The 16,676-nt window shown below is 56.5% G+C and overlaps 1 protein-coding gene across 6 annotated transcripts in view; it reads right to left on the bottom strand.

Annotated features, from left to right (window-relative positions):
- Positions 1-3,453: 3,453 nt before the first annotated feature.
- The window catches only part of LOC104643573 (protein CEPU-1), a 338,158-nt gene continuing 324,935 nt past the window's right edge, over positions 3,454-16,676 (bottom strand). For 5 of the 6 annotated variants that reach the window (XM_075774604.1, XM_075774606.1, XM_075774607.1 and 2 more), the window contains 5 exons: positions 11,575-11,709; positions 10,740-10,860; positions 8,860-9,011; positions 5,481-5,513; positions 3,454-4,182 (listed from right to left, as the gene is read on the bottom strand). In XM_075774604.1, the coding sequence (XP_075630719.1) occupies positions 4,082-4,182; positions 5,481-5,513; positions 8,860-9,011; positions 10,740-10,860; positions 11,575-11,709 (542 nt within the window). In that variant the 3' untranslated portion in view covers positions 3,454-4,081. The remainder of the gene's footprint in view (positions 4,183-5,480; positions 5,514-8,859; positions 9,012-10,739; positions 10,861-11,574; positions 11,710-16,676) is intronic. The other variant, XM_075774605.1, reaches the window with a different exon arrangement.

Consider the following 16,676-nt stretch of genomic DNA (forward strand, 5'->3'; position numbering starts at 1 on the left):
GCAGTCGGGGGGAAGAGCATCCCTGGTTCCCTAGGGAAATCCCGAGGCTGATGTCCCTCGGCTGTATGTCCCAGGATGGGAAGGAAAGCCACTGGAGGCACCGAGGGTGACTGGGGGGGTACTGGGGGCTCTGGGATGATGTTGGATGCATCAGGGGTGTTGCTTCCGTTGTGCAATCCCCTCGGCGGGAGCGAGCCTCTCTTTGCCTTCCCTGACATACAGATGAAAAGCCTGGTCCCGAGAGTTTATCCCCAAATCCCACAGCAAACTGCTCTCCCACCGACAGCGGGCACCGGTGCGCTGCTGGAGCCGAGCAAACGGCTCCATCCCGGCACCGCCACAAACTACCACATCTCCGTACATCAGGAACGCCTCTGCTGTCCCCCTCAGGTGACCCTGGCAAAAAGGTAAGTGCTTCTCAAAACCCACCGGCCTCCCTGGGAGAGGGGTCCGGGAGGGGAGAGCCACCCCGCCTGCCCCAAACACCACTGCCCCTGCGGCTCTCCGGGCTCTATGACCAAAAACCTCCGGACCTCGGGCATGGGACGAGTGACATCCTGCACGGCGAGTAGCATGGGTCATCACTGCGGGAAGCTCTCTGTTTTGAGCCTCCTCAAAAATAAAAGCCTGTCAGGGAGCCAGGGCTGGTGCAGTCTAACTACACGTGCCACAAAGGAATGCTCACCCCTGGCATTCAGCCCTGACGCATCCCATGCCCCGGCTCACGGCACATCCCCACACCTCACCTCTGGCATCCCCTTTTATAAGATCGCCGAGTGCTGGGGGAGGTGATATGGCCCCTTCCCCATCAAGAGCCTGGCTGGGGGGTGCCCACTGGCTCCAGGGAGGATTTCTTCCACGGCCCTTGGCAACACCCGACCTGTGCCTACAGACAGGGACCGCAGCTGCTACGTCCAGGGGGACGGAGGGCATATTTCAGGCCGTGACATCCATCCCTCCCCGTCCCACCAAGACATATGTCAATAAATCAATACATAAATGCATCCATCAACCAGCCTCTCCCCCTTTAACTCACTCTTTGTCCCTCAAACCCTGCCACCGGGCACCCCTGCCTATCTGACTTAGAGCACCAAAAAGTTTGACATTAAAGGGAGGAGGCGAGGGAGACAACCCCGGTACCACCATACCCGTTCCTTGGGTGCCAGGTCGGGTGCCTCCCCACGCCCCCGAGCAGCTGGGTGCTGCCTCTCCCGCCAGGCTTGCTCTACCACGGACTGTCCCTGCCTGGGCATCCTAAGACCTGCACGAAGACTGCCACCATCTTTTCCCCTGGGAGAGAGGCGTATCTACTGCCAAAGACAAAACTGGCCACAACATGCTCTCCTATAAACCAGGGGTGTCAGAGGGCTGACTCCAGCATCCCCCGTGGGGCTGGGCTGGCCGGCTGCCTCCCCCTGTGCCATGCCGGCCCTGGGATGCAGAACGCTCTCTGCGCCTGGCCGTCCCGGTCCCACGTCCTCGCTGCCCCGTCCCTCGCTTGGGATGTGCCATGAAGCCTCAAGGGCACGGCTCTCCCCCAGCACCCACACGTCACACCGCAAAGCAACATCTTGCCATCCCTTTTGATCTCTCCCCATTCTCCGTGCCCATTTCTTGAGCTGCACAAACTCATCCTAGGGTCAAGAAAAAAAAAAATCAAACACTACCACCACAACCGTTCTGCCATCGCTACTGACCGGCTTCTGATCCTAAAAAACATCCTGGGTGCCTTGGGGAAGCAGGTAGCCTGGAGGCTACGGTCAAGGTTGAGGACCAAACGCACTGAGGAACCTTCTGCAAATCGTCAAAAAACCAAGACACCGGCCCAGACGCACCCCCGGCCCGTGTGGGTTGCACCTACACCCAAACACGCGGCTCCATCCCGCCGTGCTTTGCCTGGCCGCAGCTTTGCAGGGGGGCACCCGGTTTCCTACACCCACCTCGCATCGCTGTGTCTCTCCTTCCCACAGGACTCGCTTCGGCCGCTCTGTGAGCATCCCCCTGCAACATTGTGCCGCTGGGGCCAAGGGCTACACGGAAACATTTTGGGGTCCCAAGCGGCCGGATGGAATCGTGCCCGGGGGGGCATAGGGCAGAGCTGCACCCCACATCCTCCCCATCTACTCACCAAAGCCTTACCTTGTCACAGCATCTCCGCCGGCGAGTTCCACGCGCCACGTCTCCGACGCTCTCCCGACCCGTCGCAACGATTCGGTGCTCCCACCCGACGTCCCTCCCCCACCGGCATCCCTCCCCGGTCCCCGGCGTCGCGGGGGCAGGGGGAGAACGTGGGGCGGCCCCGGCCCCCCCGCGGCAATGAGCACCACAACCAGACGGAGCGGCCACATGGAACAATCGTTTTAATGGATAGGCAGAGAGAGCCCCCCTCGCCGCCCGCCCGCCCGCGCCCGGGCCCCCCCCCCCCGCCCCGCCACGTGCCCCCCACCGTCGGCCGCAGGGAAGGAAAGGAAACCGAAGGAGGAAAACCGACCACGGGAGAGACCCCTGCCAAAACGTACGGCGAGGTGACTGGTCCCGCGTTACGGCCGACGGCTCGGTGCCGATCGCTTCGCCTTCTTTTCCTTACTTATTTTTGTTTGGTTGGGATTTTTTTTATATATATATATACACACACACACGCACGCGCACACACACACATATACATACATATATATATATATATATATAAAAAAATATAAAACTGAGCTATATAGATCTCCCTTTGTCCCTCGGTTTGCTTTATTCTGCCACAAAGGGGCCGGGGCCGTGCGGTGGAAGGTGATGGAGAGGGGTCCCGGTCCCCCCATGGCCCATCGTCCCCGGCGTGCCAGTGACCCGAGGGTGGAAAGGCGAGGGGATTCGGGGACGCGTGGACCGAGACGCTCGTCTCGTTGAGGACCGATACACACCTAACTCCATATACAGCATGCAGTAATGGCAGCGGAAGGATCCTGCCGGGAACCGTGGCTAGAACACTAACAAAAAAAAAAAAATTATATATATATATGTATATTTATATATACTGTATATATATATCTCATAAAAAGATTCATCATCTCCCTCTGCATCAACACACGGCGAACGTCGCCCGTGCCCTCAGCAGGAACTGTTCGGACGACCGCTTTTTGGGCCGGTTTCAGGGGGGTTCAGTGAGGGAATCATCATCCTCCCCTTCCTCCTCCGTGCCGACTCGCCGGGCCTGCAAACCTCCTCGGCCGGTCGCTTCCTCGGCCGTGCGGCGAATCAACAACTTCTCTCCGCTTGCTCCCCCTCTCCTTTCTGGATTTGTGTTTTTTCTCTTTTTTCTTTTTTTTTCACCCCCCCCCTCTTTTTTGCATTTCTGTTTTTTTAGGATCTAAGAGTTCTAGGCTCGTATCAGAAAATATAATTAATAAAATTAACCATGACTCAGAATCCCTTATCATTCACGATGTCCACGGGTGGTATGATGAACGCGTGGCTCGACGCCGGTCTCCTTCCTCCCTTTCCGTTCATGGCGGTGTGGTAACTGTTGAAGATCTATATATCTATACATATATATATATATATGTATACGTGGATATATATATATATATTCTGGAACACAAATGGCGGCACGGTCCATGAGAAGACGGGGAAATCTCAGCAAAGAAAACCAGCGCGTCCGGACAGAGGGGAGCAGGCGGCGAAGGGGACCGGGGTGGTGGGGGGGAGCACCGCACCCTGACAGCCCCACCAGACCTCTGCGCTGGCCCGCGGCAGAAAACGGGGGGGAAAAAGGGGTGGGAGACACAAAAAAAATAAAAAAAAATAGGGGGAAAAGAAAAAGACTCAGTCGCGTTGCATCTTCAGCAGGAAGCCTTGGATTATTATTTTTTTTTTCCTCTTGCCTTTCCAAATTCCCGTTGCGGGGTTTTTTTTTTTTTTTGCGTGTTTTTTCCTCTCTCCCCCTCCCCCAGGTGGCCTGGCCGGATACTCTCTCAATTCTTATGATTATTTTCGGAAACGGTGAACACTTCTTCTTCTTCTTCCTCCTCTCCTTTCTGCTTGCGCTCGCTGGCCGTGGTCGTCGCCGCCGCTACTCTGCGGGCCAGCTCTCGGGTCAAAACTGGCGGGCAAGCTGGGCGAGCGGGAGGGCCAGCAGCCACACGCAGCCGCCTCGCCGCCACGCGCCGTTGTTCCCATCGTGCACGGCACCGGGGCCTGCAGGAAAGGAGAGAAACGCCCACAAGGGTTAGCCACAAAGGCAACAAACCCCATAAACCAGAAAATAAATAATAAAAACAACAAACCCCACGCCGTTTCAGCCCCCGGCGCTATTGCATATGATGGCGTCGCCCCATGTGAGAGCTCCCTTGGCATCCCCATCCTCGAGGGCACGGTACCAGCCATCCCAGAGTGCCGGCAGCACCCCGCCTCGTCGCCAACAACGTGCTCTGCCTGCCGCCCCGGACCATCTCAAGAAGAATGAGGTGGGACGAAGAGGGTGGTCAGGAAGAGCAAAGCCCGCCTGCATCAAGGGAAGCCCACCTTGAGGTGGTCAGGAGCTCACAGCTCACCGTGGGAAAAGGCACGGAAGGTGCCTGACCCAGTGGCTTTCACCAAAACACCCCAAAATGTTGGCCCAGGGGAACACTAGGGTGGGAAGAGACCTCAGGATGGTGCCCAGGATGGTGCCCTGACCGAGCGGGGCTGCCCACGAGGTCAGATTGACCTGTGTTTTGAAACCCAGGACACATCCCCTTGCTCCACAGCCCGACCGGGGCGCTGAGGACCATTAACCATTCAGTTTCCCACCAGTAGTACTCTTCCAACACACTCACAGACACCTCGCAGCGCTTCCCGCTTAGCCCCAAATCCTGGCGTCCCCCAAAGTCATGCACGAGGGCAGATTCGGAGACGTGCTTGCCTCCGTGCTACCTCCGCAGCCCTCCCGATGTCTATAAGTCATCCCAAGGGCTTACCACTCAATGCATCACAAATGAAGCCGCCTGGCTATGGAACCCCCAAAATCAAGATGACACCAAGCCAGCTGGCCAGTCAATAAAGATGGCACGGCAGAAAGCCGTCTGCCCTGGCCACGAATAACACTGGGAAGAGGACCGGAAACCTCTCCATCCCTATCGCATCCTGGAAAAAAGGCGGTAGAAGCATCCCCGAGGAGGAAGGACCCACAAGACCATTGACACAGTAACACGGGGAAAGCAGACCACAGAGACATCCCTGCTTGTCCCGCCCCCGGCCACGGGGAGGGAGCGAGGGAATAGGAGACCGCGGTGGGGACAGACAGGGCATGCAGAGGGCACAGACCACCACCAGACGGGCACAGTAGGCTGGCGGGGAGGATGCAGGACAGGAGGACAGCTAGACCACAGCGAGAAAGCCCTAATTCATCGTGGGATGCGGTGGGGTTGCCGCAGGTCCCGCCTGGATAATTTGGGGCAGGAGCTGGAGGGGCCCAGAGGGAAACGGAGCGTTGCAGGGATCCCCGAATTACTGACCTTTCCAGGGTGTCAGAGCGGTAGTTGTCTCTTCTAAAAATTAAAGAACAAGCGAAAGTTAAGGTAAAAAGGGCAGTGGAAAGCGCAGGCTCGAGACGCTTCGCTCAGCCTGCCCTCGACCTGGGGCCAGGGAAAACAGGCAGATGGGGCAGCAAGTGTGATGCTGCTGCCCAAATTGCACCCTGCTGCTCTGGGGCCACGGTCCCCCCCATCCGGGAAGAGTACTACAGGAGCTGGGAGGAGCCGTCTGCGGGACCTCAGACCCGGGGCGGGGTGGGGGGGGTTCTGCAAAGTTCACGATAGCACCCCGAGCAAAAAGTAAAGGGATTTTTGGGGGTTCAGCTCTCCCCCGTGTTCCTCCTGTTCATCACCCATCCCTCTTGATAGCCCTGCAACATCCTAAATCGTTTTATCGCCCAACACCAGCCTCCGGGAAGCGACACGGACAGCACGATGGGGGAGAAGCGGAGAGTTTTGGTTTTTTTTTTTCCCCAACTACACAAAATGATGTGGTTTCACCGAGCACTCTATCACGTCACAGACAGCACCAAATGAGCCGCTGAATGAGGCGGCAGGCCTATAATAACAAGTCCTACATGTTAAATAAAGCACCAGTTGACCTCCCTGAAAAATTAGATTAAAAAAAAAGATTAAAAGATGTACGCTACATTAGCCTCTGTCACACGGCCATGGAAAAGCTCACGTCTCAGTACCTGCAGGGATTAAACCTCCCTTTGGTGGGGGGAAAAAAAAAACACCCAAAACACTCGCTTGGCCTCAGGGTAAAGGGGATAATGTACAAAATTGCCCCCCAGAACCACCCAGGTGAGACGTGTCTCGTGCCACAGGTAGTGCAGCCATCGCATGCCACTCCCCTCTCATCATTCATTACGATAAATAAAGACATATTAATTGCCAGACCGAAGGGTCTGGTTGCTTAGGGACTGGTGAGCTCGTTCCAATGACGCTCAATAGCAGCATGCAGGGCTAATCAAATTGCTGGTAATTATAGGGGGGTTGTTCCCGGCAGTGCTGGGGAGCCCTATGCCAAGAGACAGGGGACCCCTTGGGTCCGCTGTGGGGTTGGGTGGCCTGGGGAACCGTCCCTTCCCCGAGGGGACTTAATTAATAAAGACTGAAAGGATCATTAAACCAATGTGGTTTTATGGAAATCACGGTCAAAGGACTTTGATTTTGTTCCCTGATGGGAGTCACAGACCAACAAAGCGAAGGGGGATCACGAAATAGGCTTAGCCTTTGGTAGGATGCTTCACCGCGTCCTGCCCGATGCTGCCACAACGGCATGCGCCATACGAAACATCGCTCCTGGGTCAGAAACCGAATACCTGACAGCTCTCAAAGATGTCAGAAGGGAGAAGATGTCTTTAACCTGGGGGGCTTTTCATCCAGCCTGTATCTGCAGCCACCAGACCGAGGTCTCAAGCTAGTTAAGATTTCAACCCCATAAACCCGTAGGGAGCCTACAACGTCAAGGCTAAGGACGTACACGTAGCCCAGGCTACACTGGCTGCTTGGCATAGCCACCCTAAGGATGGAGCTGGAGGTGTCTGTCTCCCTGAAAAACAGGGTAATTTGGGACACCGATTACGAGGAAGCCCAGTGGGGAAGAGAACTGAGATAGTTCCTAGGCAACGCTAATGATGGCTTAACGGGCAGGTAAAGACATTAACGTTCATCAGACCTTTTTGGGGAACAAATGGTTGTTAGGCTCATTAACACCCAAGGTTAGCTCTACATCGGGGCTGCGGGCACTGAGCTGAGCACCTGAGCATGGAGACAGGACGAACTCCTCTGCAGCAGCTCAGGAGAACCCGGCGCGACTGCCGACAGCGACAGCAGGTGAGGACGAGCCCTTCCTGCGACACTGCCTGCCCAGCATCACCCGCTCTCCCCAGAGAAACCTCTTCCCTGGCCAGGGGCTCCCCTGAACCACCTCCAGCCCCTCCCCGAGGACAGCGAGAAGCGGACCACGGAGATGCCCGGGATGATGGCAGCTAGTCGGCAATATATCGTTCCCCTTCCAGGGAGAACAAAACTATCAGGGAGGAAAAAAGGGCATGCTGCTGTTGGGGGGAGTGACATAACACACTGCATGGCCATTGCAAAAGGGTCACCAACACCATGGAAGTACCTACCAAGCCCCTGCCAAGCTGCTCACTGCACCCTCTCCCACTGAACCAGAAAAGCTTCCCATGCCTGTACGCGATGGAAAGAAGACTCAAGATAGGCATTGCCTTCTGCAAAGATATGCAGGAGGACAGCGGCAAGGAGACCGGATTTCCAGGGCCACCCTTCCTCCTACTGCACGGTGCTTTCTTCTTTTTACTGGGTTTTCCTTTCACTTCTTGCAACCACCGCATGCCTATAAGCCGGTCGAGCTCCCACATTTGGACCCGCCGGGACCCTGCTGCGCTCCAGCCCCATCTCTCCTACGGAAGAGGGTTCTCCTCCATGGTCTCTGTGGGTTTAATTAAATCCTTTGTACATGCTAGGAAAAAGTTTGCAATAGCAGGATGGCTCGAGGCCATAGGAAACTGGTGCTTTCCATCAAATGCTCTTAGCGCTGATTAATGCCAACCTCCGCGCTGCTCTGCGGTTCGCTTAACACGGGCCGGTGTTAATGTCACCCACGGTCAGCACTCGCCATGGGGGGATTGATGGCAAGGAGGAGGACAACGTCAGGAGAGGACAGAGGTCCCCAAGCCTCACTCCTCCCGTACGGTTCAGCAGTGAGGACTGCCCGCCTCGTATCCCAGGCAGGGAAATATCCCTATGGCAGTGGCCAGGGATGAGGTTTGCTGGACATCTCTGGTTCTCGGTGGTGGTGAGGGGGATCTGGGGAACCGTGGCCCCCTGCTCTGGCTCTGCCACCGCCTGAAGAGGCTTGACAAATGTGTCAAGCCATTACAGCCCATGAGCAGTGTCAGATGGAGGCATTGCTCCCATCCCAGCTCCGGCATGCAGAGAAGACATCCCCAGGACGAGAGCTGCTCCCTCCTCCCCGCCCTCTGCTCCTTCCCATCTCCCTCTGGCACCATCAGTAAGAATGTATCTGCTTGGCAGGAGCGGAAAACGCGACCAGAAGGTGATGTAGCCCGTTATTCTTGGGCAGGCACAGGGCACACCGCGCGGCAGGCCATGACATGGCCCCCGGGTGTGCCGTGACGACGCTGAGCACCACCTCTCCTCCGTTCAGCACAGGAGGATGCCTTCATCACAACCTCCGGCCCACGTGCCGGGGCAGAATGGATGAGCAGCAAATGCATCTCTCCCCCAAAAGACAAGAGAGACCCTTCCTATGTCTCGCACGTCGGCGGTCTCACCGTTAAACCGTGCCCCCTCCCTCGGCACTACTCACCATAGAGGATCATGCTGGCGTTGGTGTTTCCTAGCTGGTTGGAGGCTACACAGGTGTAGTTGCCGTAGTCCTGCTCAGAGACGTTGAAGAAAGTCAGTCTGGAGAAGAAGGCTTTGTTCTCCACTTTCAGTCCTTTCTGTCCTTCAGCCAGCCTGGGAGAAAAGCAGAAAGGGAGAGGGTCATGGGGATGGCGTCAAGAGGAGAAGCGTCAACTGTTTTCCATGGCCTGTTATCCCCTGGTCCTGCCTGAGAGCTTGGGGGAAGATTGGGCATGAAGAGGGAGACGGGAAGGTATCAGGAGAGATATGGGAGATGGGCACTGCTCTGCTGGGTCTTGTCCCTTACCTGCCAGCCCCCACGGTCCCCGTCCTGTCCAGAGGCATCCTCACAGACACAGAGTCCCTGCTGAAGGGGATGGCTGTGGGGCTTGCCGAACACCGCGCAGAGGGAGGGATGCTCACACGCCCAGGGAGGGTACCTGGGAAAGGTAGGGGACCCAGCAGAAGAGCCTGGCTTCCCTCTCGCCTTGGCCTTGCTCTGCAGGATGCTTCCTCACACCTTCCTCTTCCCTCACCCCTGGCAGCTCCCCGTGTGCCCCTGACGGGGCTGGCAGCATGCACAGGCAGCAGACGCTGCGGCAAACGCCTCTGGGTGGACCCAAATGCCAGCACCGTGTAGTGAGGAGGCACAAGCACTGAAGCCTTAACCAAGTCCTTTGACTTCCCTGAACTGGTGTTCCCCTCCCACTCCGCTCCTGCGGCTCTTTTACTTGCTAATTCCTCCCGGGAGGTGCCGGATCCCCGTTATTGCCCCTGCTGGGCTCCGACTGCCGATCCGGGCGGGCTGAGCCCGTTCCTGCCGCAGCTTCTCAGGCCCCCGTGATCTGACCTACTTCTGAGCAAAGCCTTTCATCTGCCACGCAAACATCCGCTGCTTTGTACACCCCGCCTGCTCCTTTCCTCCCAAAACAGCCAAGGCAGACGGCCCCAGCCTCCCCCGTAGCTACTGCAGCATCTTTTTCAGCTAAAACCCTCCTTATTAGTGACCTGCACGGCTCATCCTGCGTTCGGATGCACCACGGTCCCTCTGGGCTTTCCAGGGAGAAGCAATGCAAAAAATGGGTGAAAACCCCTTTGCCTGGGGGTCAGAACGAGACAGTTGCTCCAGAGTGGGACCCTAGCCCTGGCTGCTCTGCTCCCCTCCTTGCTTGCCAGCCATGGCCCTGTGCTGCTGCTTCGGCGGGACCCAGGACCTGCCAGTTGACCTAAAAGGGTGATTTTCACCCCAGCGCCAGGCAGGCCATCTCTGCGGCGTAGCAAACCCTGTCTCTTGACCGACACAGTGTTTCTTCTGCCTTTCCAAGAGCAAGGGGCTGACACTGCCTCCATGCCAGCGGGTTTAAAAAGATGGCAGGGGTTTCATCCACTCCTAAGTGCGTGGATTTGCGCTGCCAATATGGCCAAGTGGGGATTTACCACGAGGCTGTAGAACAGCAGCGGTCCTGCCCACGCTGCTTACCCCGATGGAGGCTAAAACCCATCTGACAGAGACTCCTGCAAAAATCCCCCCCCCCCCCAAATGCCGCTCATCTATTTTCCACCCCGCAGACAGCTTTGAGTAGATCCCGAGCCGCGGCAGCTCCTGCCTGCCGGGATGCCCGGATTAGCCCCCAACGAACACAACCTGCTGCTGTTGCAGGGGACTTGCTTTGGCACCCAAACCTGGCTTGCGCCGAGGCATTACCGGGGACTCCACCAGCTACTGCAGCCCCGTTGCCACAGGGGCCCGGTTAGCAAATGCCAAAGCTGATGGCACCGGGCACAGCTTGCATGGGGTGGGTGGGTGCTCTCCCGTCTCGCCCCCCCCACCTGGGCTCTTACCGCTTGTCGTCTTTGTACCACTGGAAGTCAGCGGAGGGGACGGCGGAGGCTTCGCAGAGCAGGATGCCCTTCTGCCCCACCGGCACCCCGGTGCTCTTCGCGTCCGAGATGTACGGCGGGTCTGCAGGGAAAACAGGAAACCTGGGGTCAATGCCCAGTAGGCTTGGGGCATCCCACCCCTTTCCCTTGCTCCTCAAACTCCCTTTGCTTTCCCTGCACTTAGGAAGGAGCCAGAATCATCTCCGAGCCCATGCCCAGCTCCTGCTACTCTGATGCTGCCATCCAGGGGGTGTCAGGCTGATGGGGGACCCCACACCCCAGCCTCCTCCATGGACTGGAGCCCCACAACTATCGGGAACCACGTGTGACCCTGAGCCAACTCCAAGCAGCTGAACGGGTGGCCAGAGAGGAGTTTGGGGGCATCTTCACCTCTGTCTCTGGGCAGGAACGGTGCTGCTTGCTTCCTTGTTCTCTTTCTTTCTCACATTTTTTCTAAAGGACAAAAATTCCTATTTACTGCTCACTTCTCTCCTCTCCCTGGGGGTTATCAGCACAGCATCTCACATGGGCGGAAAACCCAGGTTGATGGAGATGGCTGAGGAGGAGGTGGTAGAAAAAAAAATGAAAGAAAAAGAAAAAGGTGGTAGAAAAAAAAGAAAGGGAGAAAAAAGGGCAAAACACCACCTGCTCAGCAAAGTGCCACCATCTGTCTCAGCTCTGGGGCCCGAAGGCTGCGTTCACCCCATTTCCCCACTGCCAAGGTCCCATCCCCTCATGAGGCAGCACAGACGGACCTGCTCCATCCCTGGTCCCCGACATCCCTCAGGCTACTCACAGTTGACGGTGACTTTGACTCGCTGGACGACGGGCGCTGCCACATCGTTGGAAGCGCTGCACTCGTACTCGCCCGACTGCTCCCGTGTGATGCCTGTGATCTCCAGGTACTCATCCTCGCTGATGAAGCCCACGGCTGCAGGGACAGAGGGAGAGGGTTGTGAGTGAAGGGGAGGAACGGCAAGCCCCTGCCACCATCTGTGACCGTGTCACACCGCCATCAGGTCCACCCCGCAAGTGCCAGCATCCTCACACGCCTGTGCCCAAGAAAAACCTCGCTGAAAAGGTGTCTGTAAGTACCAGACCTCTGCGGTGGCCATGGCCCTGCCAAGAGCATCACCGGCTGGAGATAACGTCCCCAACGTGCGCAGGATGGGCTGGGGGGTCCTCACCAAACCTGCACCCTGCTAGGATAACCTGAAATCACCTCTCCCTGGCCTCTCCCCATCCCTGGGACGCACTGCCGGGCTCGCCTGTCTCTACACAGACACCCCGCGCTAATTTTTCAGCTTCAGTTAACTCACGGCCCCACAACTTTTGCTGCCAACATCTCCCTTCAGCTGAATCGCTTTGTCCCTGTGCCGCTCCAGGCTCATTTCTGCAGTCCCTGTGGGGGGGTCTCCCCTGCCCGGGCTCCTGCTTTAGCTCCAAGCCTGGCAGATGCGTTCAGCAGCCTTTCCTTTCGTCTGGCATCTCACGGCTCCCCCCCTCCCCATTCCTTGCAAGAGCCCGCTTTGCTTTGAAGCGCTCCTGGAAACCCACGGCGCTCGGCTGGCAAGGCGCAGGTGTTGGGCTGCGATAGTCTCCAGGTTGACGGAGATCACGGCGTTACAACAAATGCAGAGTTAAATAAAGAAACCCAGCAATCGGGACACGTCTGCCAAACTTCCCGGAGAAACGCCGCTCACCCCTGAACTAACGGCACGAGCGAGTTTTCGATGGCCCACCGAACGGGGACAACTTCTCCCTTCCTTTCATTTACATCTCCCCATCGCCTCCGTCAGATCTCCCGCAGCCGAGACGCTGTAATTACTGTGCGAGGCATCTCCGAGACCAGTGTCACACTTAATATTCCTATAAATTTTAAACGGTAGTCCTTGGTACATATGTGTGGCAATTGATGTCATATTTTAATTAGGCTTGCCCTACACCATCTGAAATTAATAATAGCTCGAATTACCAGTGTAATTTATAAATTAACATTGCTGCAGCATTAGGAAATAAATTAGCTCTGGACAGCTGTTTCTGGGAGTGAGTGCCAATGGCACAGAGACCGAGCACAGGTCCCCGGTCCCCAGGGACGCGGTGAGCTCGGCCGGCAGAACTGGGCGATCCTGCTACCGCAGTCTGCGTACCGGTGTGACCTGATGGGCCACCGCTTGCCACGCTCGACCGGTCAACCGTATGCATCTTGCTCCTAACAAATGCATGCAAACTATACACGTGGGAGGCTCCTGTCAGGGCACGCACCGTCTGCATCCCACCGGCTGATCCTTTTATAGCATCTCTTCCCGCGGTACATAAATAGCGAGCGTGGTCACACGCCAAGGCGTCCGTCTTGAAAGCACGCGTACGTGGGGGCTTGTACGCGGGGCCCCGAGCCAGCCCCGACGCGATTTCTGTAACGCCCCCGCGCAGCTCGACACGACGAGCTCCTGCGGCCAGCACCCCGGGCGCCCGCTGGGATCCTGCTGCTGCAATCCCAGGTGCCGCTACTGTCAGCTCAGACTAGTGCAAATATGCTCAGCCGTAATGAAATCACACCTTGGCTCTCCCCTGCACCAGACCTCATGGCAGCCGCCTACACTCAGCCACCCCGCGACTTTGCACGTGCGCTGTTCCCTCGCACGCTCGGCAGCCGAACCGAGCACCCTGTGTGCACGCACGCGTGCATCCCACCGTCCCAGCCTGACCCAACTGCCCCGTGAGCTTCAGAAAGCGTTGAAGCGAGTTTTCCCGTGCGACCTGCCGTGACGAATTGCTGACGTTGCCTCGCACCCTCAGCCCCACGCTAAAATTCCCACCCGGGAACTTCACTGTCAAAACTGCTGAGCTCATCACTGCTCAACGCAACTGAAAGGCAAGATATGAAGGCGTTACCCCAAAATCAATATCCTTTGGAGACACACAAATTGCAGCCTTACATCCAGCAGGCCTGCAGCAGCGTGCGCTGCAAAAAAGGAGAGGGGGGGAGAAAAAAAAAAAAAAATCCCTTTTATGCCTGACCTAGAATCTGCTTCTCTGTAGCACAGCGCTGCCTGCTGATAAAATAACGACACAGCCGGTAGCCTTCAGATGCTCCGCGTGCAAATCTGACTCCGGTTTGTGCAAAGGCTCAGATAACGCTCCGCTTCCTAACTAACCAAAGGCCCTTCCCTGAGCGCGCCGGAGCCGGCTCGCACGTGGCAAGAATTAGCTCTCGCCGTCGCCGAGCCGTAGCGCGCGTTCCTGGTTTGATCTGGGAGCAAAGCAGCTCGAGTGCATTTCATTACCCAGCAAAAGGCTTCAGTAAAGTAACTGCGAGGGTTAGCTTTCCACCTGCAAATGCTCAGGAAATTGAGAGATGAAGGCTTCCTCTGTGCCGGCGTAGCACTGAAGTCTGAGTTACGTGCGTGGTAATCGGCTGACAGAGAGGCAGAGTGCAGGGTCCGGCACGCTTCACATTGGTACCCGCAGGATTCTGGCTACAGCCCATCGACCCGGACATGCAGAGCCCGCCCTGGACCAAAATGGGATGCTTTGCACCGGAGCTGATGCCAGCTTTTGCCCTGAGCACAATCTAGTATTGCCCATGCTCAGATAACGATGATTGGGAAGCCTGTCCCAGCTAGAGGTCCTGGCCAGATCCTGCCTCGTTAGCACCAGCTACGACATCTCGAGGAATAAGGTGACACAAGGGAGCAGGGCTGGGGTTAAGCAAACAGCCTGTAAGTGCAGACCTTGCCTTACAGAAAGCAACAGGATGCCCATGTCACCGTGGCTGCTGGGGTCCCTCGGGGCTGGCGAGGCACAGGAGGGACATTTTTCTGCTCGCCGGGATGCATGGGGACACAGATGCTGCTTTGGGTGAAGCTCAGCTCCCCAGGCTTATTATTATTTTTCCAACCAGTCTCACATATATCAGGCTCTCTGGGATTGTGCCGCGGTCCTCCCACCGCTTGCTGGAGCTAGAGCGATGCAGTGGGCACCCAACTCTGAAAGCACCCTGGGGCTCAGGGATGCTGGGGACAGGGCTGGCCCAGGGCCCCGCGGGTCTGGGAGCCCCCCCCGGCTGGTACCAGCCCTGCTCTGCCTGAATTGATGTTGGGAACTTTACAAGGCTGGCTCTGCTTGAGCACAATTAGGAGCTGAAATATTGCAGGAATTAATGGGAGAGCTCTCTCACGTCCTCAGGAGCTAGAAAACCAGCACAGCCAGCACCCATCATTATTATTATTAATACTAATAATATAACACAGGCCAGAAATGGAACAGCCCTGGACTAGGCAAAAGCATCATCCTTGCTCATCAGCCGAGGATGATGAACTAACCCGGTACGAGCCAGGGAGATGGAAAGCCAGAGCTTGAATCCACCTGCTCGGCGAGCACACTCTATTTAGAACTTGCTTTGCCAGACCTGCAACTCTGCAGTTCTCCATAAAAACCTGAGGGAAGGGGAAGAACAAGCACAAAGGAGCAGGGGGGAAAACAGCCCAGAGCTGCAAAATAGCCAAGACAGACGGGATGCATAATGAATAGCCCACATCATGGGCAGAGCCGGGGAGCTCGGCAGCGTTCGGCACGGCATTCAGGAGCCTCCAGCCAAAGACGTCCGAGGGCCACGGCAGCGAGCAGCCCGAAACACCGAGTTATAAATAACCGAGCGATGTCTCTCGCGTGGCATGGTGCGGATAAGCCACTGCGGGTACATTAGAGATGTTGCCATCGACAAGGCTGCAGTGGGTGCCAGGCGTTGCAAGGCCCCCGGCACAGGGGAGGCGCGATCCTGGTTCGGCACGGAGCACCGAGGCAGACCCAAGAGATGGCAAAGCTGTGCTTGGGGTGCGGACGTGATGAAGTGCAGGCAGATGCCTCCTGCATCCGTACTCCTCCCTCCTTGCCTTTCTCCTTCCCTTGCTTCTTGTTTTCCCAGCCTGACTCGTCTCCCTTCTGCCTCCTCCTACCCGTTTGCTTCCATTGAGCCTCTGACAAGATAATAACTCACCGGAAAGCGAACACATGTTCCCAAATTAATTACGTGCCACTATCCCCTGGCTCGCCGTTGCAGCCATGTTCAGGTCCCTAGGACACATGGCTTACAGCTTTCCCTGGCTGAACGCCGCCCGCAGCGCCGTTAAAAAAGCTCTGCTGAACCGGGAGCAAGGCGCTCAGCAATCGTCCCGCAAGGGGTTTGATGTCTGGATGCCCAAAGTCCCCGGGGCAGGTCCTAAGGCATGACCCTACCCGCGACGCCGTGCCGTTACGTTTGCCGGGCACCGAACCTACTAACCAGGATCGGCCAGAGAAGGAGAATATTTTATGAAGATAATTTTATTAAAATGTTTACAACAATGCAGATATTGACATCTTGCTTCAATCAATAGCACAATTTATTGTCCTTCAAGGTGAACATTAAGCCAAGCTGCCCATTAGTCAATATTTACCTCCAAGGTCTATAAATCTTTATACGGGCTTCAGCGGATGTTGACAGCGGCTGATTTCAGATAAGTAAAAGTAAGAGCGTGAAACATTGCTCCTTTTGGAGGTGAAATAGTAACTAGTTAATTACAGTCCCTACAGCGATTCTGAACTATCAATTTATGGCTACTTCTGGCAATAAAAATTAACATCGTGCAGACTCCCGGCTCCAAGTCACGCGTTAAAACCGAGCGCCATATATTTCAAATGTCGCTCTGATGCAGTAGTGATGGCCGTCCTATAAGAGTTTATAGTAAATAAATAAAACACACAAAGGTAATAAGAGCAAATTGTCGGCGCCCGAGACCTGCTTCACCTCTCCTCCGCTGTGGCGGCAGGGCGGGTGATTTAGTACCATTGCACGGGCAGGTCGGCTCCCGGTGCGCGGGGAAGGATGCGGGGGAAGGAATCACCCCAAATCCGGGC

The sequence above is a fragment of the Balearica regulorum genome, chromosome 23, assembly GCF_011004875.1.
Source record: "Balearica regulorum gibbericeps isolate bBalReg1 chromosome 23, bBalReg1.pri, whole genome shotgun sequence".
Classification (NCBI taxonomy): domain Eukaryota; kingdom Metazoa; phylum Chordata; class Aves; order Gruiformes; family Gruidae; genus Balearica; species Balearica regulorum.